Consider the following 27350-nt stretch of genomic DNA (forward strand, 5'->3'; position numbering starts at 1 on the left):
AGTTGTGCGCCCACCTTTTTTAATTTTGGCAGGTGGTTGCACTGTTAAAATTCTCAAAGCAATTTTTTTAAATTAATTTATACACAGTACACCCACCCCCCTATATGAAAAAAAAAGACAATTATTTATTTAAAATTGTGTATGAAGTTGTGCGCCCACCCTTTTTAATTTTGGCAGGTGGTTGCACTGTTAAAATTCTCAAAGCAATTTTTTTAAATTAATTTATACACAGTACACCCACCTCCCAAAATGAAAAAAAAAAAAGACAATTATTTATTTAAAATTGCGTATGAAGTTGTGCGCCCACCCTTTTTAATTTTGGCAGGTGGTTGCACTGTTTATATATTAATTTTAGGTACTGTTTTTGTAATCTAAAAATTCACTTTAAATGTGACTAAAAAATATTCTGCAATGTATATGTTACTTGTTTTGCTTTTATGATTTTTCTAAATAAATATTTAGCAAAATACATATTTATAATTACATAATAACTTATGTTGGGTTGGGGGGGTCGTCATAGGTATAGTACCAATTATTAAAAATGGAAAAAAAAAAAAATGTTGTTATTTCAGGATACCAGATGCAGTCCCATGAGATAAACGAGGCCTAAAACTGTACAACTCTTCTGAGTCTCAATAAATATTACTAAACATTTAAATAATCCAAGTTTAAAAGAGGCAAAAAGCACGGTAAGATGCGATTAAAAGAAACTTTTAAGACCTGGGCGTAAAAAAAAAAAAAAAAAAAAGTAAAGTTTGCGGCAAGAGGCTGTGGAGCATCAAACCCTCACATTGCAGCATCGGCCCTCCGTTACGGGAAGTGTGAAATTTACGGGAAGGAGATAGCAGCACTAACTACAATAAAATGGCGGACACATTACTCCCGTTACTCAGAAGATAATTATTAAGATACAAAACTGGACTTTGACACCTTGTTACCTGTCTCAGTGGTCCAACAGACGTAAAACACACGGAATTAATTTTGACAAATCCCTTTTTTTTTCCGTTTTGGTGGGGAAATTGGACAATGCGTCATAAAAAGGCCTGTTCTCGGGAAAAGGCACCCCCACCCCTAGGAGCACGATGGGGGGATCATTTGCAGGAATTGGCACAGATTTGGCTGTTGGTCACGTTGGGCACAAGGTGTAGTCACCGTCAGAGAGCCGTACTCTCCGACTCCTCATCCGATTCCGTTTTGCCGGCTGCTGCGCGCCGCTGCTCTTCCTCTTTCATGGCATCGCGTTGCAAGGCTGTGTCAATCTCTATGAGGATAGATGGAATGTCAAAATGGATGATATCTGAAAAGCAAGCAGTTGAGAAGAAAAGGCGTCACGCTATTTTCCCGAAAGTTGGATTCTGCAAATAGAGACGTTCTAACATTACTACATCCTGGTTGCCACTAAAGTAATTGGTCACAATAGTAGGAGCTCGTCCCGAGGCGAGTAAGGAGTTCCTTGGACTAGGAGCAATATCTGTGCCTCAGATATGTTCTCATTGACACCAAGTTGGATTTGGGCAAATAAAGACGTTCTAACATTACTACAATCTGGTTGGCACTATACGAATTGGTCAATTATAGTAGGGTTTCATCGGAACCTATGGTTCCTGCAAAGGTTAAAAGGGGTTCCATGAGCAAGGAGCAATTTCAGCGCCTCAGATATGTTCTCATTGACACCAAGTTGGATTTGGGCACATAAAGAACTTCTAACATTACTACAAATATCCAACTTGGTGTCAATGAGAACATATCTGAGAGGCAGAAATCGCTCCTTGCTCATGGAACCCCTTTTAACCTCTGGAGGAATCATAGGTTCCAATGAAACCCTATTATAATTGACCAATTTGTACAGTGCCAACAAGATTGGCACATAAAGAACTTCTAACATTGCTACAATCTTGTTGGCACTATACGAATCGGTCAATTATAGTAGGGTTTCATTGGAACCTATGGTTCCTCCAGAGGTTAAAAGGGGTTCCATGAGCAAGGAGCAATTTCTGCCTCTTATGCCCCACACACGCCATCAGTTTTTCTGCTGAGTTTTTCCTTCAGATTTACCAAAACCATATAATATGAGGTCAAACCTTAGGAGTTTCAATTTATATGCAGACAGGCCCTTGCACTACATGGTTTTGGTAAATCTGAAGGCAAAACTCACCAGAAAAACTGAATGTGTATGGGGCACTAGATATGTTATCATTGACACCAAGTTGGATTTGGCACATAAAGAACTTCTAACATTACTACACCCTTGTTACCAGTAAACGAATTGGCCAATTATTCTAGGGTTCCTCCAGAGGTTAACAGGGGATCCTTGAGCGAGGAGCAAATTCTGCCTCTCCGATATGTTCCCACTGACACCAGGTTGGATTCCGCAAACAAAGAAGTTCTTACATCACTACATGCTTGTTGCCAGTATTGGTCATTTATACTTGGGTTCCTGAAGATGTTCACAGTTCAGATCTGTTCCCATTAACACCAAGTGGTGGATTTGGCACACAAATTTCTAGCATTACCACACTCTGGTTGGCACTATACGAATTGGTCAATTATACTAGGGTTTAATTGAAACCTATGGTTCCTCCAGAGGTTAACAGGTGTTCCATGAGCAAATTCTGCCTCTCAGATTTGCTCCCACTGACACCAGGTTGGATTTCGCAAACAAAGACGTTCTAACATTACTACAATCCGGTTGGCACTATACAAATTGGTCAATTATACTAGGGTTCCATTGGAACCTATGGTTCCTCCAGAGGTTGATAGGGGTTCCATGAGCAAGGAGCAATTTCTGCCTCTCAGATATGTTCTCACTGACCAAATCGGATTTGGCACATAAAGAACTTCTAACATTACTACACCCTTGTTACCAGTAAATGAATTGGTCAATTATTCTAGGGTTCCTCCAGAGGTTAACAGGGGATCCTTGAGCTAGGAGCAAATTCTGCCCCTCAGATTTGTTCCCGCTGACACCAGGTTGGATTTTGGAAACAAAGAAGTTCTTACATCACTACATGCTTGTTGCCAGTATTGGTCATTTATACTTGGGTTCCCGAAGATGTTCATAGTTCAGATCTGTTCCCATTAACACCAAGTGGTGGATTTGGCACACACATTTCTAGCATTACCACGCTCTGGTTGGCACTAAAGTATACTTGGGTTCCATGGAACCCCAGGGTTTCTCCAGAGGCTAATAGGGGTTCCTTGAGTTATGAGCAAAGTCCGACTCTCTGATACATTCCCGTTGACATCAAGTTGGATTTGGCACACAAAGAAGTTCTAACATTACTACAATCTGGTTGGCACTATACGAATTGGTCAATTATACTAGGGTTTAATTGAAACCTGTGGTTCCTCCAAAAGGTTAACAGGTGTTCCATGAGCTAGGAGCAAATTCTGCCTCTCAGATTTGCTCCCACTGACACCAGGTTGTATTTCGCAAACAAAGACGTTCTAACATTACTACAATCTGGTTGGCACTATACAAATTGGTCAATTATACTAGGGTTCCATTGAAACCTATGGTTCCTCCAGAGGTTGATAGGGGTCCCATGACCAAAGAGCAATTTCTGCCTCTCGGATATGTTCTCATTGACACCAAGTTGGATTTGGCACATAAAAAATTTCTAACATTACTACACCCTTGTTACCAGTAAACTAGTTAATTCTACTAGTACTAGGGTTCCTCCAGAGGTTAAAAGAGGACTCCATGAGCGAGGAGCAAATTCTGCCTCTCCGATATGTTCCCACTGACACCAGGTTGGATTTCGCAAACAAAGAAGTTCTAATATTACTACAATCCAGTTGGTGCTAAACAAATTGGTCAATTATACTAGGGTTCCATAGGACCTTAAGGTTCCTCCAAAGGTTAATTGAGGGCTCCTTGAGCAAGAAACAAGTGGGAACTTATCTAACTGTGAGTGGGGGATTCCTCCCACTGACCACAGATGTAAGGAACATTCTTCCCACTTATGTACAGCGACCTGTAGATATAATAATTATTATCAGGTGTTCCGAGACCAGAAATTTTGTTCAAGGGTTCCATGTTAAAAATGCTGAATTAGAGTGATCTGAGCATATTAGACATGGATAACGCCCCCCCCCCCCCCCCCAGGATGCAATGTTTAGGGCAGAGCTTGGTGATATAAGCATGCACGGCGATACGAGTGACTTGTATTCTTTCCGATATAATATTCTTACTCAATAGTGCACCATCTATGGAAGGTTGTGTTCACATCACAGAATATACTATTCTTCCGGCAAAACTTCTCATACATTTGTTTTGTATCGACAGAGAAAAAAATCAAATGTTTACTTATTTTCTCTACGGGTCGAATGTTATTCATTTATAAAAAATAATAGCTAAAGGGTCATAGTAAATAAGGATGCCCTATGATCATCAGCTCCATCTAGTGGCCATTAATCAGTATTTTCCTGAACCAACTTAATTATACCGTACAGGACTCAACAGTTTTTTTTTTTGTTTTTTTTTTAGAGGATGGGTTATATGCCACTACTGTCAGGTGATTGGACCCAGACAAAAGCTTTGCTGGGACTGAAACCCTGTATATCCAGATAAGTTCCCCGCCGCCGAGAAGCGGACAGGGGGACAAGTCCCCGCCGCCGAGAAGCGGACAGGGGGACAAGTCCCCGCCGCCGAGAAGCGGACAGGGGGACAAGTCCCCGCCGCCGAGAAGCGGACAGGGGGACAAGTCCCCGCCGCCGAGAAGCGGACAGGGGGACAAGTCCCCGCCGCCGAGAAGCGGACAGGGGGACAAGTCCCCGCCGCCGAGAAGCGGACAGGGGGACAAGTCCCCGCCGCCGAGAAGCGGACAGGGGGACAAGTCCCCGCCGCCGAGAAGCGGACCAAGGCCCCGCCGCCGAGAAGCGGACCAAGGCCCCGCCGCCGAGAAGCGGACCAAGGCCCCGCCGCCGAGAAGCGGACAGGGGGACAAGTCCCCGCCGCCGAGAAGCGGACAGGGGGACAAGTCCCCGCCGCCGAGAAGCGGACCAAGGCCCCGGCGCCGAGAAGCGGACCAAGGCCCCGCCGCCGAGAAGCGGACCAAGGCCCCGCCGCCGAGAAGCGGACCAAGGCCCCGCCGCCGAGAAGCGGACAGGGGGGACAAGTCCCCGCCGCCGAGAAGCGGACAGGGGGACAAGGCCCCGGCGCCGAGAAGCGGACCAAGGCCCCGGCGCCGAGAAGCGGACCAAGGCCCCGGCGCCGAGAAGCGGACCAAGGCCCCGGCGCCGAGAAGCGGACCAAGGCCCCGGCGCCGAGAAGCGGACCAAGGCCCCGCCGCCGAGAAGCAGACCAAGGCCCCGCCGCCGAGAAGCAGACCAAGGCCCCGCCGCCGAGAAGCGGACCAAGTCCCCGCCGCCGAGAAGCGGACCAAGTCCCCGCCGCCGAGAAGCGGACCAAGTCCCCGCCGCCGAGAAGCAAACAGCTCTTTTTAGATCTGCGTTAGGGAGATACTGGACCCAGGAATGAGCTTGCCACGAACGCAGATCCAAAAAGAATGCACAGAAGTGGGCCGTACGGAACCCCCAGTGTGACAAATATTTTGCTACAATGCAGTGATGATCTAAGCAGTATTTATAAAGTGTCCTGAAAAAGCCATATTTTGGTGAAACATGTAGACATGAATACATTACATCCTCACTGTATGAATATATTCATGATGCTTTTATGGTGTTTTTATATGAAAGTTAATGTCATTTTAATGTTTATAATTAAAATAATAATATTTTTATATATTCGTTGTGTTTGGCACATTTTAAAAATCCCATCCTCTACTCTCCTTATTTACAATGAAGTAAAAAAAAAAAAAAAAAATATTTCTTACTTTCTGCAATACATACAATAAAAAAATAAATAAAAAAAAAAAAGTAAAATTAGGTCAATATGTATTCTTATACATATTTTTGGTAAAAAAAACAAAAAAAAATCCCAATAAGTGTATATTGATTGGTCTGTGCAAAAGTTTTATAGCGCCTACAAACTATGGGATATATTTATGGAATTTTTATTTTTTTACTAGTAATGGCGGCAATCACGTTTTTTTTTTTAGCGGGACTGTGAGATTGTAGCGGACACATCTGATGCTAAGTGACACTTTTTGAGGACCAGTGCCACCAATACAGCGATCAATGCTAAAAAAAAAAAAAAAATAGCACTATCACTGTACTAATGACACTGGCAGGGAAGGGGGTCAACATCAGGAGTGATCAAAGGGTTAAACGTGCCAACTGTGGGAGGGAGGTGCATTGACTAGAGGAAAACAGATCCGTGATTTTATGCACTGAAACCAATGATGGGGCACTATTCCTCCCACTGACACCAATGCCCGGGGCACTATTCCTCCCACTGACACCAATGCCCGGGGCACTATTCCTCCCACTGACACCAATGCCCGGGGCACTATTCCTCCCACTGACACCAATGATGGGGCACTATTCCCCCCCACTGATACCAATGATGGGGCACTATTCCCCCCACTGATACCAATGATGGGGCACTATTCCCCCCACTGATAGCAATGATGGGGCACTATTCCTCCCACTGATAGCAATGATGGGGCACTATTCCTCCCACTGATACCAATGATGGGGCACTATTCCTCCCACTGACACCGATGATGGGGCACTATTCCTCCCACTGACACCGATGATTGGGGCACTATTCCTCCCACTGATATCAATGATGGGGCACTATTCCCCCCACTGACACTGATGATGGGACACTATTCCTCCCACTGATATCAATGATCGGGCACTATTCCTCCCACTGACACCAATGATGGGGCACTATTCCTCCCACTGATCTCAATGATGGGGCACTATTCCTCCCACTGACACCAATGATGGAGCACTATTCCTCCCACTGACACCAATGATGGGGCACTATTCCTCCCACTGATACCAATGATGGGGCACTATTCCTCCCACTGATACCAATGATGGGGCACTATTCCTCCCACTGATACCAATGATGGGGCACTATTCCTCCCACTGATACCAATGATGGGGCACTATTCCTCCCACTGATACCAATGATGGGGCACTATTCCTCCCACTGATACCAATGATGGGGCACTATTCCCCCCACTGACACCAATGATGGGGCACTATTCCTCCCACTGATACCAATGATGGGGCACTATTCCTCCCACTGATACCAATGATGGGGCACTATTCCTCCCACTGATACCAATGATGGGGCACTATTCCTCCCACTGACACCAATGATGGAGCACTATTCCTCCCACTGACACCAATGATGGGACACTATTCCTCCCACTGATACCAATGATGGGGCACTATTCCTCCCACTGATACCAATGATGGGGCACTATTCCTCCCACTGATACCAATGATGGGGCACTATTCCTCCCACTGATACCAACGATGGGGCACTATTCCTCCCACTGACACCAAATGATGGGTCACAATTTCTTCCCCTAATACCAACAATGGGGCACTATTCCTCAAAATGACACCAACTGTGGGGCATTCATTACTCCCATTGACGCCGGCGTATTTTCTACTCCCACTGGCCACAGTCCGGCCCTCCCAAAGTGTGAAGGACAGTAAACTGGCTCTTTGTTCAGAAAGTTTAGAGACCCCTGGTCTAGGGGATTGCAGAGTGGAGGCATAATCATAAACGAATGTTGGCAACAAGGCCAAAAGTAGAAAACAAGGAGTAAAACGTTCCTTAGCATGACCCACGCATACGCGTTTCAGTCCAGAAATATATCTTATTCATATTCTGTTCACATCAACGCCGACCACAGAAATATATAGCAAACCAACTGCAATCAACACACCTCCAATGATTAAATCCAATTGGATCCACCTGCAAGCACAGGGAAGCGGATGGGTTTGCTGGCTGCTAGAATGGCGAGAGGAACCAATTTCACAGCAATAATCATTCACAAAAAAAATATCAAATTAAAACGAACAAATCTAAACGACTCGCCTAATCACCCCAGCCCGCGAGCGGCAGAAACTCCACCCACTTCCCCTGTCCCCACCCCCCCCCCCACCAGCGGTCTTGTGAATGGACTGTTCCTGACGTCATCACGCCCATATGCCGGTTCTGGATGTGAGGATGGCAGGAGCCGTCCACTGCTGGAGTGTGATTTTTTTCGCAGGATCGAAGGATTGGGCAAGTATAGCCTTTCAGCGCACCCCTAGACAAAACAAACAGTTACAACCAGTAGAGCAGGCACAGCCTCACTGCATGGGAGAATTATTATTGGAGCCAAGCAGATGGGAATTAAGGTCGATCCCAAGTGGTCGTAGGTTTTGAGGGCGCAGGAAAACGATTTGCTTGCCTTGAAACGTATTTTCACCTTTGTAAAAACTAGAATTGCACCGATAAACCCCCTCCCCCCCCCCGTTTTTTTTTTTTAACGAGTACCAATATATTTGGTTAAGTACTCGCTAATACCAAGTACCGATACTTTGTGTTGTGATTTAAGCCCAAACAAAATTAATCTTGTGGTCGTGATTTCAGCCCGGGTTCACACAGGAGCGCTGCGGGAAACCGCATGCGGATTCGGACAGGAACCACACCTCTTTCCTGTTCATGCAATTTTTTTTTTATTATTTTTTTTTACAGTGGGATTTGAGTTCATTCATTTTGTATGGGCTCAGATCACACCACAAACTATCGGTTTCCGGTACGAATGAGAAAAGGGTAGCTCCTGGAAGTCACACATCCAAGATGTCCTAGAGAGGTGAAGAGAGTGGCAACCTCAGCCTGGACTTCAAACCAAGCCAAGCGCCTCCAACCCGTTTCGCTCCGCCCCCGAAGCTTAGTTATGACTAAGCTCCGGGGGGGGGGGGGAGAAGTGAAACGCGTTGGGAGGGCATGGCCTGGCTGGAGGAGTCCAGGCTAAGGTTGCCACTTTCTAGGACAGTGATGGGGAACCTTGGCACTCCAGAGGTTTTGGGACTGCATTTCGGGCAGCACAGTGGTGTAGTGGTTAGCACTCTTGCCTAGCAGTAAAAAGGGTCGCTGGTTCAAATCCCAACCACGACACTACCTGCTTGGAGTTTGCATGTTCTCCCTGTGCCTGCGCGGGTTTACTCTGGTTTCCTCCCACACTCCAAAGACATGCAGGTAGGTTAATTGACTTCTATCCAAAATTGGCCCCTAGTATATGAATGGGGACCTTGGATTGTGGGCTCCTTGAGGGTAGGGACAATTGTAGACACTCACTTAGGTTGAACTGGATGGACTGGTGTCTTTATTCAACCTTACTAACTATGCAACTATGTAATTTCCCATCATGCTCATGCACTCTGTAGCAGTGTAGTTGAGCATCATGGGAAATGTTGTTCCAAAACATCTGGGGTGCCAAGGTTCACCATCACTGCTCTAGGACATCAAATGTGGGACGGCCAGGGGCTACTCATTTCTCTTTCGTACCCAAACAGCATTTGTTGATGCACCATGTGGATACCCCCTCTTTTCTGCCAAGCCTAAGCGGCACATACATCCTTTTATCGGTTTCCGGTATCGGAGCATTTTCACGGGGAGTACTTGTGAAAGTACTCCATCGGCACCGATAGCTGTATTGGTATCGGTGAATCCCTAGGAAAAGCATAACATAACCCAAGTACATTCAAATTTCAAACACATTAAATGGGCATAAGCCTATGGACACAGCTTTGTGGACATCTCATTCCAAAACCATACCAACCAATATAGAGTTGTCACCGTTCCGTGGCCATAACCACCTCAACTGTTCTGGGAAGGCTTTTCTTTAGATTTCGGATGGTGTCTGTAGGAAGTTCAGTCCAAGGACCATTTATGAGGTCATGTACTAGTATTGAACCAGAAGACCCAGCTAGCAATTGCCATTCCGATTCAACCCAAAAAAAAAGGTAATCAGTAGGGTTGAGGACGGGGCTCCGTGCAGGACAAGCAAGTTTCTCCACACCAAACTGGTCAACCATGTCTTTACAGAGCTGGCTTTGTGCACAGGACAGTCATGGTGGAACAGATAAGGGCCTTCACCAAATTGTTACCATAAGGTTGGAAGAGCACAGTTATCTGAAATGGCTTGGTATGCTGTAGCAATAACAGTTCCCTTCACTGGAAACACCCAAACTCAATAAAATTGTAATCAAATTGTTTTGGTCATATAGCGTTGGTGTGTTAACCAGGTATTCCAAAACCTTTGGCTACACAGTGTAAAATTTTGTTGTTAAATTGATATTTAAGTGTGTTAGGATATTACAAAACAGCTAACACAGCCATACAAAGAGTTGAAACCTTTACAGTTTGTACACCAAATATTACCAAAATACAACAGAACATGAGATAGACATCTCACCAACATCAGGTTACAAAGGCTTAAAAAAAACCCAACCTACAACAAAAACACATTGGTTCATACAGGCAACAAAACAACAGCTAGAAGCACAGGGTACGACACCGCACACCTTCCCAGTTAGACCTTTGTGTTGGTGGACATGTCTGTCAAGCGTTGAAAGGCTAAGCCATGCGTTTTGGGGGTGGCAGGCTCATGCGAAGTCTACCACCTCAGAGGGGAGGGTCATACACATAGCTGTCTGCTGCCGCTCAACGAAAGTCCTACCCTGCTTGCCAAGACATCTGTATGCACAGCGATGAATGCCAACCAGGCGTAGTGTATAGCTAGAGATGGAAACGTTCTTGAAAATGAACATACAGTAATATCTAAGCAGCGTGGAGTATGATTATGAGGTTACAGAGTGACAACAGGGAATGTATTGCGAAGGGGAGCGGATTCGTACGTTCATTTCCAAAAGCGCCCACCATGACTTTCGTCAAGACAGCTACATGTACAAACATCAACTGGTAGGGGTCAGGCCAAGAAAAAAAAAAAAAAAAGGCAACAGTTTAGCATGGGTGGGCAACCAAAGCCGATTGTTGAAAACAGGTTAAAATAGTACTTGACATCCCCGTAGGGTCAGCACATTCTCCATCATAGGCATAACCATAATACCTTGCAAGGACAGGGCTCCCATTTCTTTTTAAAAGACTACAGTATTTCAATGCCCGCATTCTCCACCAAAAATAAAAAATAAATAAAAAAGACTACAGTGTTTCGATGCCCGCATTCTCCACCAAAAATAAAAAATAAATAAAAGACTACAGTGTTTCAATGCCCGCATTCTCCACCAAAAATAAAAAATAAATAAAAGACTACAGTGTTTCGATGCCCGCATTCTCCACCAAAATTAAAAAATAAATAAAAGACTACAGTGTTGCCTATCTAAAAAAACAAAAAAACAAAAACAAAAAAAAAAAAACACACCTTTCTACACATTGGAAATTTCATGGTTTGGCAAGGTTTTCTCGTATGTGGAGAATTATTGGAGATAATTATGCAAATATAGAAAAAAATAAATTTAAATCTGCTAATTATGCATATGGTGAGAACAGTATGACCAACAGGGTGCCCAACAGATATTCCTTGGTTGCCTTAAAGTGAATGGTCAAGGCGAGTGTGAAACGCTTGAAGCTCTAGCTTACCAGGAGACTCCCCCTCACACATATCCAACACAGCGCCACTCAACGTCAAACGGCTGCGAGGAAACGGGAAGGGAGAACGAGGGGAGACAAAGGGAACACAACAAAAAAAAAACATAAACACTTAGTGCTTTTGTTTGTGGGAGATGGAGAGAGAGAGAAAATTATCGGCATATTTCCGTCTTTGTAATTACAGTAAACCTTGATTCTTTTTTTTTTTTTTAAATCATTTGATTTTGAGAGATTCTCAAGAGAATCCAAAAGAGATGAGCTGAAGAGTTAACTTTAATCTTCAGTTCAAAAATGTTTAAAAAAAAAAAAAACCAAACAGTCATTTAAATACTTTTTTAGGAATTTGTTTCTATGAGATATGGTAGAGTCTGAATAGCCTATATATAATATATATATCTCCAGAGTAGGAACAGAGAATGAAATCTGCTTACCTGTAGACATACTATCCCCGGGAGACAAGCCATCTAAGATACTGTTCTCCGAAGACTGAGGACTGGAAGCAGACTGACTTGGTGGCTGGGGTGGAGGAAGAGATGGCCTTTGCCGTGGTTTAGGAGTAGGACGGGCTTTTGTTAAAGTGCTGGTCACAGATGGGGGAGAAGCCAGACTTGGGGTCAAAGAAAGAGAGCCTTGGTAGCTGAGTCCATAAGGTGATGGTGTGCTGGGAGGGGTCGGGGAAAGACTGACAGGAGAAGGCTGACCTGTTGATTGGTCTGACACTGCTCCTGTCTGGGTGTAAGTTATCTTGGGTGGAACCGGTGCAAGTTTCTTGGATGCTGTGAAAACAAAAAAAAAACGTTGAAAAACCCATGAGATCAGTTAGGCCTGTACATTTAAAAAAAAAATTGTACTATTTGGATTTCACCCCAATATTGTAGCGGATTCTCTTGAGGTCCGTCGAGGGGGGAAAAAAAGCCTTCACAGACATGATATTAAGGATCTTACCGACAACCAGCCAGAAGTCTACTGGAATACCAAATCATATCTAAGAAGTACCTTTCCTAAGGGAATGAGGACTTTGTTCCGTTGAGAGCTGGCTTAGGCCTATTCCACCTGCAGACACCATATGACCAGTGCTTGGACTTCCCTTTGGTCCAGAAACCGGAGAAAGCTCTTTCCCTTTTAACGTACTGCAAAAGAAATTTGCAACATTCATGAAGAAAGTTACCCTGACCGGATAGCCACATTTTGGCCCAAACATTATCTATTAGCAAAACAATCTAATTTAGCTGTGTCCTACTACTTTTTCTGACTTTACATCAACAAAAAAAATTTAATATTTGAGGACTAGAATACAGATTAAAAAAAACAGCAATTTATATTTTAATCTTAAAATTGCAGGATTGGTTTTGAAAAATTAGCACTTGACCTTGAAACTGGGGACACCTTTTTGAAGGCCAATCAACATTTTTCAGGACCATATAAACACATTACAGACGCTTCAAGTCTCCTCCCTTTTCAATGGTATTTCCATACCGCTTGAAGGTGGTATTAGTAATCTGAGTTTTTTTATTAAAAAAATAAAAAAAAAATAAAAAAAAAATGTAACTAGCTAGATATAAAAGATTGGATTCACGTTCATAATGCTGGTGATATGAAGATGCTTCTAAAACAAGCTAGCCTTTCCAACAATTCTATTTCAAAGCTTTTCTACAGCAGAGAGGCAACTACATATGTGAACTTGAGCGGTTGTTCAATGTTCCATACCAGTGGTCTCCAAACTGTGGCCGCGGGCCAGATGTGGCCCTTTGCTAGCCTTTATTTGGTCTTTGGGGCGCTATACCTCCCACTGATTTGAGGGACTATTCTTAAACACAACAGTGGGGCATAATTCCCCCAAATGACACCAACAATGGGGCACTATTCCTCTATTCACAAAAAATATCCATGATGGGGCAATATTCCATCCACTGACACCAATGATTGGGCACTATTCCATCCACCGACACCAATGATGGGGCACTATTCCTCCCACTGATACCAATGATGAGGCACTATTCCTCCCACTGATACCAATGATGGGGTACTATTCCTCCTACTGACACCAATGATGGGGCAGTATTCCATCCACTGAACCGAATGATGGGGCACTATTCCTCCCACTGATACCAATGATGGGGGCACAATTCCTCCCACTGACACCAATGATGGGGGCACAATTCCTCCCACTGATACCAATGATGGGAGCACTATTCCTCCCACTGACACCAATGATGGGGCAGTATTCCATCCACTTAACCCAATGATGGGGCAGTATTCCATCCACTGAACCCAATGATGGGGCAGTATTCCTCCTGGTAATACCAAGGATGGGGCACTTTTTCTCCTACTGACCACAGTATGCAACCCACTCCCGAGACATTGTTTACTTTCACTGATGCCAGGCCTGGGACTTTTTCTGGCCCTACTGGTCACAACCTTGCCCCCCCCCCCCCTCCTAAAGTCTGAAGGACAGTAAACTGTCCCTTTGTTTGGAGACCCCTGTTCCACACAGAACAAGCCAAATATTTAGTAGTTCAAAATCTTATTCGTAATCATATTTTTCTACCCCCTTGCCTTTACCTGGCCTTTTAAAATCTTCAGTCTACTTAAATTTTTGTTATATTTTTTTATCCTTGTTTTGGCATTGGGATTGCCATCATGGGCTGCTGCTGAGTAGATATTTGTGGACAATTTCGGAAATGTCAGCTTTTTTTCAAATGATATATAGAATTTCTTACAAGTAAGGAGAAACCGGTCTTTTGACTAACCCGGTTTTATCATCTCTACCATTATTGCTCTGCCACCGATCATTGAAACCTAGCCCTCTGATATCTGTCCAGTTATTCCCGTAAAAAGGAACCATTTTCTGCAAGTCAACAGACTTCGCTTCGAGACGGACTCATGCCGCTGACTCATTGTTCATAGGAGGCGCATTTGAAATTTGTTGCCTTCAAACCCTTACAGATATATTTTAAGCCCTCCGAGTCCTTTGGGGGAATTTGCTACAGCTTAAGCACAAAGACACTGAAATTCCTCAGAATTTATCTTAGCTGTATTTATCTTAGCTGTTTGGATCATTACCTGCCAAAATGAACAATGTCTTGGGTCTAGCAAGCCTTTGAACTCTACATCCTGAGGCAGTTTATTAGATACACAGCAGATTATTATTATTTTTTTTTTTAATTACCTAGTCAGCTTGGTTCCTTTGTCTCGAGCACAGGAACAGCTGAGCCATGGGGGCGAGGCAGACATTGCGGGTAGGTTAGGGTTACCAGATGGGTCGGGTTTGGTTAGGACGAGTGGGGTTTTGATGTAAAGGGGTGAGACGTTAGGCTCAGAAGCGTGAGTTTCAGAAAGGGAGCTTTGCTTAGTGAGGTGCAAGAAGCAAGGTTTAGGGTTGGAGTTTATGTCAAGCTTTGGAGGGGAAGGAGGCAAAGTTTGGCTGTAACCAGCCCACCGAAAGGTAGAGGTGGCGTCAAGCCTGAAAGATGGTGGAGCTTTTGGAGGGTGAGGATGAAGGGTAGGGTGCTGTGAGCATGGGTACGAAAGGGGTCTGTCTTCTTCAGGGGAAGGGTAGTTGTAACAGGAATCCGACCACTGGGGCGAAATCTCATCTCCGCTGTTCGGTGTTGGGGTGCGGAGAAAAAAAAACAAACAAAAAAAAAAAGACACAGGAACAACAACAGAAAAAAAAAAAAAATAGAAAACAGAAAACAAGAGCAAAAATATTTGTACAAGGAAGAACCCAACAAGTGTAAAGATAAAATGATATGAAGTGCGAGACGCATACAGCTGAAAATTAAAAAGGCAGAAACTGGCGAAAAAAAGCCATTGTGCTGTAAAAACACAGAGCGACTGAATGCAGATTTTAATGGTAGCCAACACGCACAAACACATACAAATCACAAAAACATGCAATTCTGTACAGCGACAACACATAAAAGCAGACACAATCTAATATGCAGGGATCTGAACTTATGGCGCCTAAGGACACATTTTGGATACAAGGAATAAAATTTGTTGTGCTTTGGCCTACTTGAATTTGCCTATCTGGTTAACAAGATTCAAAAAAATGGGTTTGAGTGGCGGCAAAGCTAAAAATAAAAACCATTCAGGAGTGAAATAATCAACAATAAAAAACGTATTTATTATTAATTAGTTCCGTTCCAATTGTTTAGATGTGGCATTCTTTATTTCGGATAATTTGTGACTTTGGATGAAATTCGTAAAACATTCATTAACAGCCAAATTTGAAAGGAAATTCCAATACTTATAATTTAATAGTTAGTTATTATTCGTTAGTTTGCTATTTGAATTTTTGGATAAGAAAGGCTGTTGTGGAGGTCGTTGGGGGTTCCTGAAGCTGTGGCAGACTAACCACCCATCTTACAGTGCATGTATGGTTCTGAGACCAGAGTCAGTGGCATGCCACCAATGGTCTTTTTAGATGTCTGAAGGGGCGTTCCTGTAAAGGACCACCACTGGAAGACACTTTTCCATCTTATTTTTCTGATAATTATTTTATAAATATAAAATGAAAAACAATATATATATATATATTTTTTTAAACTAGAGCATTTTTAGTGGTAAATTTCTACGACGAGCGTTAATTAGTTTCTAGGCATGCCACGTTATTTATAACTTTATTTTGAGCTTTAGATCTAAATTTTAGGTATGGGACCTGAAAATTATTTCAAAAGGTTCCTTTGGGATAAAAAGGTTGAGAAAGGCTTATTTCGGGGCTATATATGACCCGCTTTGCCCTCCTATTGGAGGTACAATTAAATTGCACGCAAAGCAGGTCAAATGAAACCGCTTTGTGCTTTGCCTTTGACTCACATTTTGAATAGGAAAGGATGATGGGCCGCCATAAGTCACTGCACTTTTTTTTTTTGCATTGGCATAAATCATGGGATAAGTTTACAATTCGGGGGCTGGAGATGTGAAAAGCTCGTCTCTAAGCACTCCATGGCAAATCCTAACAAATATAAAAAAAAAAAGGGAAAATTACATCCTGCATATGTTTCATGTGTGTATATTAAAGAAAAGGGACGACCCAACCGCCTCTAGCCAAGCTATGCCTTGAAACAGCTGCAAGTCCTGACCAGGTGCAACCCTACTAAAAACTGTTTCAGGATTGGCCTGCCTTATCAGTTTTGCAACCGAGACTAGCCAATCACGAAACAGTGGGGAGGAGGGACGTTCTAACACCAGAGCTTGGAAGGAAGATCTGCAACTTGGTGGAGAGTTCCTTCAAGTTTCAAGTTCCTTCAAGCCCCTTCCAGTTCCTTCCAGTTCCTTCAAGCCCCTTCCAGTTCCTTCCAGTTCCTTCAAGCCCCTTCCAGTTCCTCCTTCAAGCCCCTTCCAGTTCCTCCTTCAAGCCCCTTCCAGTTCCTCCTTCAAGCCCCTTCCAGTTCCTCCTTCAAGCCCCTTCCAGTTCCTCCTTCAAGCCCGTTCAAGCCCCTTCCAGTTCCTTCAAGCCCCTTCCAGTTCCTTCAAGCTCCTTCCAGTTCCTTCAAGCCCCTTCAAGCCCCTTCCAGTTCCTTCAAGCCCCTTCCAGTTCCTTCAAGCCCCTTCAAGCCTAAGCAAGATGATCGAGAGGCAGCTCTGTTCTTCAATATCCAAATTGGTCATTTTTACTTTTTTCATTTTTGAATAGCTTTTTTTTGACCGGTCCCTATGTTACTTGGCTCAAGAGGGCCTGAGCTGTTTAAAGCGGACACACAGACAAATAAAATGGAACAGAACACGGCGTGTTGTAAAAATAAAAATGCAGCAAAGGGCGCAACGACTGAGCGGCCAGCAGCCATGAGAAACGGGGTGAGTGAGAGGTGGTGATGCACAGGGTGCTAGCCACGCACACAGCAAAGCAGTATGAGGTCGCTTTGTGTTGCAAGCAGGCCGCTTTTAGGTCCTAAATTGGGAAGATCTCATATGAGCAACCACAGCCAGGGGGACTTATGGCCAGAACTAAAAAAAAAAAACAGCTGGCATGTATGTATGGGTTTTTGCATGTGGTATTAGATAGAGGGCTTAAAACACATAAAGGTCTACCGTATTTATTGATAGACTTGTTTTAAGAAAAAAAAAAAAAAGAATGCCTTTCTCACCAAAATCATCGAGAAACTCCAATGTACCGGTTTTGCAAAAGTAGCAAACAAGAACAATTGACAAATTGTGTTGATAGTTTTGCAAACAAGCCTACAGTCATGTGGAAAAAAAGGTAAGTACACCCCCATGGTAATTGTTGACTTTTGAACAAACACTGTGCATGCAATGTCTGGGGAATGAATAACCACAGTAGATAATAGACTATACTGTCAAAAGTATTGGGACACCTGCCTTTCCTCGCAACAAGAACTTTAATGGCATCCCAGTCTTAGCCCGTAGGGTTCAATACAGAGTTGGTCATTCTTCCAGAAGCGCATTTGTGAGGTCAGGATTCTGTGCAGGCCAGTCAAGTTCCTCCATCCCAAACTCGCTCATCCATGTCTTTATGGACCTTGCTTTGTGCACTGGTCCAAATCATTTGGTGGAGGGGGGGGGGGGGGATTATGGTGTGGGGTTGTTTTTCAGGGGTTGGGCTTGGCCAGTGAAGGGAATTCTTAAGACATCAGCATACCAAGACATTTTGGACAATTTCATGCTCCCAACTTTATGGGAACAGTTTGGGGATGGCGCCTTCCTGTTCCAACATGACTGCTCACCAGTGCACAAAGCAAGGTCCATAAAGACATGGAGGAGCGAGTTTGGGGTAGAAGAACTTGGTGGACTGAAACCTGGACACGATTCAAAACCTGGACAGGTGGCAATCCTAGTTAACGCATATTCATGCCTGTTTTTTTATTTAAGTATTTACTGAATGCACAAGTGAACAAAGCAAGGTCTGTCTGGATTTGGGGGGGGGGGGAGCCACGTCAATTTCTTTTTTGATTTTGCCACGGGGTTCCCCTGAAAATACATACAGGCACGAAGGGACCCCACAACATTTTTTTTTTTTTTTTTTTTTTATTTACATTCAGCTGTCGGCGGGGAACCCTGCTGACAGCTGATGAATCAGCGGAGGCAATGACCACATAGATCCGGTGTTATTAAAGGAAAAATTTAAAAACAATGCATTAAAAAATGCATAGAAATAACACAACACTTGCATTTCTGGTGTGACTCCATTGAAGTCTATTAAATGCAAAATGCAATCTTCTGCAGGGAAAAAAAAAAAAAAGTCCCTAACCCTTTCCAGAAACACACCGGCTAAAAAAAAAAAAAATGCATAGATGTGAACGTGTACAATAGAAAACCATGTTAAATAGACTGTAGTGCGTTTCTGCAAAATGTAAAATGCACCAAAAAAGGTGGAAACATGGGGTAAAAAAAAAACTAAAAAAAAAAAGCCATACTTCTCTTTAAAGTAATGCCCTGTACACACGGTCGTAAATTCCGGTGGAAAAGGTCCGATCGGATTATGTTGTCGGAAAATCCGAACGTGTGTGGGCTCTATCTGACTTTTTCCGACAGAAAAAATTTGAGAGCAGGATCTAAAATTTTCCGACAAAGAAATCCGATCGCACTTTTTCCGATCGTTTGTAGAGAATTCCGATGGACAAAGTGCCACGCATGCTCAGATCAAATTACGAGACCAAAGCTATTGACTACTGGCCTCTACGTAGTCCTGTCGTACGCAACGAACCTCGCCACATTCCGAAGGGTCGGATTTTCCGACAACTTTGTCCGACCATGTGTAAGGAACACCGGTTTCGGACAAAATCCGTCGGGAAAAAAAATCTGACAGATTTCCCTAGATGGTTAGTTAAGACAGGTTCCACCTGCATACTCCCTAATGAGGTCCCCTTCCTTGGCATCTAATCTGGAATACGGAGTTATAATTTTATGGATTTGAAGGGGCTATACTTCATTTTCATTAATTTCGATCAAGAGAATACATACATCATGTTCATTTTAGGTCTCAATTGCTCATTTGTATCACATTTATCTGTAGGCACTGTATGAAGGAAGATCTCATGTTTGATGAAAAAAAAAAAAAAAAAAAAAAAAGAGCCAACAGTTTCCATGGGGTGTTCTTACTTTTTCACAAGACTACATTCCGAGTCTCAAAATACTTAAAAATGGCAAGACAGAATCAATTTAAAGTTTTAAAAAGGGCCAAGGGCATGGCTTCATTGACTTTCACACTAAGGCCCACCACATGCCACCCCTCTGTCCATCAGGAGTGCCTCAAAGGCTAGTAAGGGTGGGATAACTAGACAGTTGAGAGGATGGGTAGGGAAGAACTGTCCAAAATTTAAGAATGTTGAGCCCTTTTGCCAGTAAAAGTTTAAAATGGTTGACAGGTTTGCCTTAAAATGAAGAGATCTGGACAATCCCAATTAAAATAAAATCAGTTTTTTTTTTTTTCTAACTCTAAAAACCAAAAGGCTTTGGTCTAAAGGCGAGGCCTTCAGAATGTTTTTTATTGTGTTATTGTTGAAATGCATGGGAATTCTAAAAAAAAAAAAAAAAATTCAAAATGGTGACCAAAATGGATATCGGGGTTGGTAAACCTAAAAGCGGTCTTGGGAGACAGAACTGCAGTCAGGGTGTTCAGAGAGACAGGGTGGCGAAAATGAAAAAAAAAAAGTGAAGGTGATGGCAGTTGAGTGCTTACCTTGTCCTCTCAGGACCCGGCTGGGAGCCGCTACTGGGAGGAGTAGGGGAGGGACTTTCTACGGACAAGTCGGGGTTTGGTGACTGAGGTGTGGCTGCGGTTTCAAGCGGAGGAGCAGGGGGCTGCACGGCGGGCGGGGTGGAGGGGCCTTTGCGGACTAAGGAAGAACCGCGGCGGGCAACCCAAGAAGTGTCCATCACCCGTACGCCCATGCTATGGGGGGGGGGAAAATACAAAAAAGACATCTGTTTACCATCTCTATAAAAAGGGAGGTTAGAGAAAGAGAAAAAAGACTGAGCCAGAAACAGTGTGTGATAAAACAAAAAGGTCCCCACAGTGGGGAACAAAAAAAAACAGAAAACAAAAAACAAGAAGAAGAGGTTAAAGCAAAGAAGAAAATACACACAACACAAAACATGAATACACAATCCCACCTGGAAAACAGCAGATCGTTCCAATGAAACAGAATATAAAACATACCATTCTGAACATAAATTCTGAAAACAGTTCCCTATGGCACATGTTTTACCAGTCATTTCTCTTTACTCGGGATTCTCAGATTGGAGCCGGGTACACTACTAATATTGTAAACCTAGAAGCTACCAAAATCCGTCTCCAAATTCTCCATCTAGTTTTGAGGCTCCATCATTAATACAAGACCAATAATCCAAATGGATACTAAAAATGGCCTTTATTTCTAAATTTTCTTTATTATTCCCCCAGTGTACATTGCTTCCGGCAGTCAAGATGGCACCATGCATCTTGGACATGATAGCCATGTACGGTACAGGCAGACTTTTTTTTTTTCAATATTTGGTGCAGGAAAAAGTCATAAAAAAAAGTGATTGCTTAAAGGGCGACTCCATATGATAAGGATATTTGATAATTCCCAGCTCTGTGCAAAGGTTCTACACTTTACAAATCTCAAATATGGTGTCACAGCCACCAGTGTGTATCAGTATTTCATTAAAATAACTAGGGGAGGAGTCAGCAAGCCCTTGTATACACGGTCGGAGATGCCGACGGATTGTGTCCGATCGGACCGTTTTGGTCGGATATTCCGACTGTGTGTGGTCTCCATCGGACTGTTTCCGACGGACCAAGTTTTCCAACTTGTTGGTAAAATTTTCAGACAAAATGCTTCCGATCGGACATACTCCGATCATGTGTAGAGAATTCCGATCGGACAAAGTGCCACGCATGCTCAGATCAAATTCCTACAACAAAGCTATTGGCTACTAACCTGGACATAGTCCCGTCGTAACGAAATAACGTCATCACGTCGGATTTTCCGACAACTTTGTCCGACCGTGTGTATGCAACAGTTTCGGACAAAATTCGTTGGACAAAATCCGACGGATTTGGTTGTCGGAATCTCCGACCGTGTGTGCAAGGGCTAAGAGATGACATCTTTGTCATGACTTTGGGAAAGCGTAGAGACACAATCTGTTGACTGTCACTATTGGAGTTATTGAGAGGGATGGAAAGAGGGTAGGAGAGTCAATCCAAAAGCTCAAAGATTATGTACGGCCTTAAAATCTTTACCCCAGACAATCAACTTTTTGCACATTTTATGCTGCCAGGAGTCCAGCGATTATTTACATGTTCTAAAGCGACTGCGAAAAGCTATGGCCAACTTTAAAGCACATCTGTGATTAACCTGTGCAGTGCAAACCAGCATTAGAAATGAGATGCAGACATTTATGACATCTAAAAATATCTCAATCTTTTTATTGTGTTTCCTGGGAGGCACATATATATATTTGAATTATGACAAGAATCAAGAAACTCACAGCTAATCCCACTCTAAGCTATTGGTCCATCAAGGTGATGGTTGTCCTTCTACAAGGACAGCCATCAACATGATGGCTGCCCTCCTAGGCCCATGGCCCACCAACATGATGGTGGGCCTATTGGCCCATCAACATGATGGTTGTCCTCCTGGACCTATGGCCCATCAACACAAATGGTTGTCCTTCTAGACCTATGGCCTATCAATACGATGGTTGTCCTCCTAGACCTATGGCCCATCAACATGATGGTTGTCCTCCTAGACCTATGGCCCATCAACATGATGGTTGTCCTCCTAGACCTATGGCCCATCAACATGATGGTTGTCCTCCTAGACCTATATCCCTTTATCATGATGGTTGTCCTCTTAGACCTATGGCCCATCAACACAAATGGTTATCCTTCTAGACCTATGGCCTATCAATATGATGGTTGTCCTCCAAGACCTATGGCCCATCAACATGACGGTTGTCCTCCTAGACCTATGGCCCATCAACATAATGGTTGTCCTCCTAGACCTATGGCCCATCAACATGATGGTTGTCCTCCTGGACCTATAGCCCTTTATCATGATGGTTGTCCTCCTAGACCTGTGGCCCATCAACACAAATGGTTATCCTTCTAGACCTATGGCCTATCAATATGATGGTTGTCCTCCAAGACCTATGGCCCATCAACACGATGGTTGTCCTCCAAGACCTATGGCCCATCAACACGATGGTTATCCTCCTAGACCTATGGCCCATCAACATGATGGTTGTCCTCCTAGACCTATGGCCCATCAATATGATGGTTGTCCTCCTAGACCTATGGCCCATCAATATGATGGTTGTCCTCCTAGACCTATGGCCCATCAACACAAATGGTTGTCCTTCTAGACCTATGGCCCATCAACATAATGGTTGTCTTCCTAGATCTATGGCCCATCAATATGATGGTTCTCCTCCTAGACCTATGGCCCATTATCATGATGGTTGTCCTCCTAGTCCTATGGTGGTCAACAGGTGGCCTCAATGGACATATGGTACTTACTGTGTGGTTCTTGGGTACTAGAACCAGTAGGAACATTAATTTGTAAAGAGTCTGTAAAGCTTTTGATCTTTAGTAGTCCATAACAGTCTCCTGCAGCATGTTTACAACCACAACTGTAACGTGTCCATAGTCTCTGAAAATCTCCTATAAAATGTCCGCAATCTCTGACCAACTCTTTAATTATGTCCCCCGTCTCTGACCATCTTTAGAAGTATGTCTACAAGTCTCTCAAAATCACCTGTACTATGTTGGCAGTTTTTGACAATTTTCTGTAGCATTACATTCAACAATGATTATTGGCCATCACCCTGGGAATTTCAGGGGGAAACGGCTAAGACTCCCTATATCTACCAAGTTGACATTAAAAAGGACCAACAAAGAGGCATGGCTCTCAGCTCACACCAGAAATACTACAATGTGGATTTCAGAGTTCTTGGGTGCTCCAGAAAAAGTCAGAATCACCACATGCCTGCACTTTATTTCTAATCTAGATGTGCACTGTATAGGATGGTTTAAAACCAATCAATCATTCTTGAGGTTTCTTCGTTTGACTTTTTATCTTAAGAATAAACAAAAACAGACACAAGGAAGACATTCAATTATTGGACATGTACACAAGTGCAGACATCTACTTCATGGTCACCAGTGGCTTTCATCCCGATGGGGTAAAAAATGGTGCGCTATCGTACAGAATCATAACGATCACAAATCAAAGGCTTTTTGCTAACATTTCAGAGCTGCCGTTCTATACGAAGACAGCACTCTAAAATTTTTACAGCATCGTAAAAAAAACAATCTTATATGGGCCAGATGCAGATGGTTTGGAAGGGTAGCGAGCACAACCTTTAAGAAGCCATAAAAAAAGCTGAAACATGAAAAATCCTCGGATTAATGAGTACATTAAAAATTCCCAGTGGACAACTCAGGCAGTCTGAAAGCTGTTACTGGGAGTACAGGCCGAATCCCGTCATTAATCTTCGTAAACAAAGACTTTCTGGGCATACTGACCACAAATGGAAATATTTAAACTGGAACTCCAACCCCAACTTTTTGTTTTGAGTAGAGTAAGAATCAGAAACGACTGTCAGGTGTCTACCTTGGTGTACTTGTTGAGGATATTTCATTACGGTAAGCCGTGCCATCTTCCATAGAGGTAGGAGCGATCTCCCTCTGCTGCCGGAAACAAAAAGATCGTTCCCGCGCCTTATATTTAAGACAATGAATGCCGTGTGGGCTCTGGTTGGCAGATGTGGAGAGAAGCGGGCAGATGACGTTACCAATCAGAGCTTACCTAGCTGTCGCGACCTTGGTCATCTGCTGCTGGAACTGTGTAGTTCATGTGTATACCAGCGGGTGCCTCCCAGCAGTCCCCAGTAATCAGTCTCCACCTGGTGCTGGTTGTTGGGGAGGTACTTAAAAGGAGTTGTAAACCTTTGTGGTTTGCATTCTATGCATTAAAGTGGTTGTAAACCCTTACAAACCACTTTGACCTACAGGTAAGGCCTAGATTAAGGCTTACCTGTAGGTCCAAGCAATATCTCCCAAACCTATATGGTTTAGGAGATATTTGGCCGAAAACGGGGCACCACTGTCTACAGCGCATGCGCCGTAGACAGCGGCGCGCAGGCGCACTGAGCGCGGCATTCTCAGCGACGGAGCTGCGAGACCCCACCAACAAGATGGATGCGGCGGACTACAGGGGACAGCGGCGACTTCGCTGGCTCCTGTGTCAGGTAAGTGACACATAATGGACTACTATGCGATGCGATGCGATGCGATGCGATGCATAGTAGTCCATTATGCTTTACCTTTGCAGGGAATGAAAGAGGAAGTAACACTCATCAGGGTTTACTTCCTCTTTAAGGTGAAAAACCTCCTAAAACATATTACTAATATTACATATCACTAATTACTTTACTACATATGGTCTGGTCTCAGTTTCTAAGTGTAACCGCACAGATCCATGCTTGCTATGGATTCCTGACACTAGTATTCATTGACAAAAAAATAAAAAATACAAGGCAGTTCCTGAGTGAAGGGGCATTTTTCTTCTGTTGCTGGCAGCAGAGGGAAGTCGCTCCTGTATATCCGGAAGATGGCAGGGCTTATTGTGAGCAGCCAGTACTATACAGTCCTCTGTGGTGTCCCCAGCTGCCAGATTGAACCAGGCGGCCCACAGTAAGTCTATTAGGGCAGTGTTTCTCAACTCCAGTCCTCAAGGCGCCCCCCAACAGGTCATGTTTTCAGGCTTTCCATTATTTTGCACAGGCGATTTGATCAGTTCCACTGCCTTAGTAATTACCACAGCTGTTTCATCTGAGGGAAATCCTGAAAATATAACCTGTTGTGGCGCCTTGGGGACTGGAGTTGAGAAACACTGTATTAGGGGCATATATTTCTGGAGTTAAGCTTTAAAGCAGCCATTCTCAACCAGGGTTCAGGGGAAACCTAGGGTTCCTCCAGAGCTGTCTGTAAGGGTGGGGAGATTCATACCTCTTCCCACTGATCACCAATGTAAGGAACATTCTTCCCACTGATCACCAATGTAAGGAACATTCTTCCCACCGATCACCAATGTAAGGAACATTCTACCCACTGATCACCAATGTAAGGAACATTCTACCCACTGATCACCAATGTAAGGAACATTCTACCCACTGATCACCAATGTAAGGAACATTCTTCTCACTGATCACCAATGTAAGGAACATTCTTCCCACTGATCACCAATGTAAGGGACATTCTTCTCACTGATCACCAATGTAAGGAACATTCTTCTCTCTGATCACCAATGTAAGGAACATTCTTCCCACCGATCACCAATGTAAGGAACATTCTTCCCACTGATCACCAATGTAAGGAACATTCTTCTCACTGATCACCAATGTAAGGAACATTCTTCTCACTGATCACCAATGTAAGGAACATTCTTCTCACTGATCACCAATGTAAGGGACATTCTTCTCACTGATCACCAATGTAAGGAACATTCTTCTCACTGATCACCAATGTAAGGAACATTCTTCTCTCTGATCACCAATGTAAGGAACATTCTTCTCACTGATCACCAATGTAAGGAACGTTCTTCTCACTGATCACCAATGTAAGGAACATTCTTCCCTCTGATCACCAATGTAAGGAGCATTCTTACCACTGATCACCAATGTAAGGGACATTCTTCTCACTGATCACCAATGTAAGGAACATTCTTCTCACTGATCACCAATGTAAGAAACATTCTTCTCACTGATCACCAATAGTGATGGCCGAACGGTTCGCCCGGCGGTCGTTTCGCGGCGAATTTCCGACTTTCGCCGTCCGCGGGTTCGAACGCCTTTTTCCGTCGTTCGCCCCGGCGGACTTACGTGTTTAATGTATACAAGAACTTTAACCTTTCGTGACACGTTTATCATGTGTTACAGGACAACCAATTGAGACATGACAGCTCATGGACACTTGGACATTCCCCCTAACCTATAAATACACCCGATCCGGTGGCCATTTTACATTCTTTCTTCTGTCACTGTAGGGAAAGGATCCTGTGTGGAGTAGGGACAGAGAAAACGCTAGCTATTTGGTACACAAAAGTTCTTTTCAGGACTGGTATAGGTGTTAGGTCAGCAGCCTGAGTTTCTTTTGTCAGTTTAGATAAAGGGACAGAGCGCTGTATGCTGCTATTTTAGGGACAGCTCAGCCAGATTAGTCTTTCTTCATCATCATCATCATCATCATCATTAGCTGTTACTATCAGGTCCACAAAAGAGCTGTTCCAGCTAATCGTTCCAGCCTACTCTTTTTTGCCAATTTGTATAGGGACAGGCAGGAAGCAGTGTGTCAGGCAGTGAGGATAATTTTAAAGACTTGCTGTTACTATTAGTTCCACAAAGGTTCTTTTCAGGACTGGTATCAGTGGTACGGTAATAGGCTTGTACACGTATAATATTCTTTCTTCCAAATATAGAAAGAATATTATACTTGACTGCTGCCCTTCTGCTGCAGTCTGCTAATCATTCACAACTCACTTGTTCCACAAAGCTCTTTATCAGGACTGGTAACTTGGTCTGTCTAGGGTGCTACGGTACATAGGCTTGGGTGCGGTACAGTCTGCTGTTCTGTAAGGACCGCTATCGGTCCACAATACATAGGGTTGCCGTGCACTACTGCTGACCGCTGCCCTATACTGCAGCAGTCCTTCAGCGGTATAGGGACTGACGCACAGTCTGCTAAACACTAATACACAACCTGCTTGGTCCACAAAAGTTCTTATAAGGACTGGTAACTTGGTATAGGGTGCTACGGTACATAGGCCTGAGTGCAGTACAGTCTGCTGTTCTGTAAGGACCGCTATCGGTC

At 43.7% G+C, this 27350-nt stretch overlaps 1 protein-coding gene across 4 annotated transcripts in view; it reads right to left on the minus strand.

Moving 5' to 3' along the window:
- Window positions 1-414: 414 nt before the first annotated feature.
- The window catches only part of ARHGAP44 (Rho GTPase activating protein 44), a 135077-nt gene continuing 108141 nt past the window's right edge, over window positions 415-27350 (minus strand). For 2 of the 4 annotated variants that reach the window (XM_077458601.1, XM_077458599.1), the window contains 3 exons: window positions 12527-12660; window positions 11962-12306; window positions 415-1297 (listed from right to left, as the gene is read on the minus strand). In XM_077458601.1, the coding sequence (XP_077314727.1) occupies window positions 1155-1297; window positions 11962-12306; window positions 12527-12660 (622 nt within the window). In that variant the 3' untranslated portion in view covers window positions 415-1154. Of the gene's footprint in view, window positions 1298-11521; window positions 11575-11961; window positions 12307-12526; window positions 12661-14699; window positions 15132-20174; window positions 20388-27350 lie in introns of all 4 variants that reach the window. The other 2 variants (XM_077458598.1, XM_077458597.1) reach the window with 2 other exon arrangements.

Source organism: Lithobates pipiens, unplaced genomic scaffold, assembly GCF_037356315.1.
Source record: "Lithobates pipiens isolate NorthernLeopardFrog02 unplaced genomic scaffold, aLitPip1_a1.2 Scaffold_28, whole genome shotgun sequence".
Taxonomy (NCBI): Eukaryota; Metazoa; Chordata; class Amphibia; order Anura; family Ranidae; genus Lithobates; species Lithobates pipiens.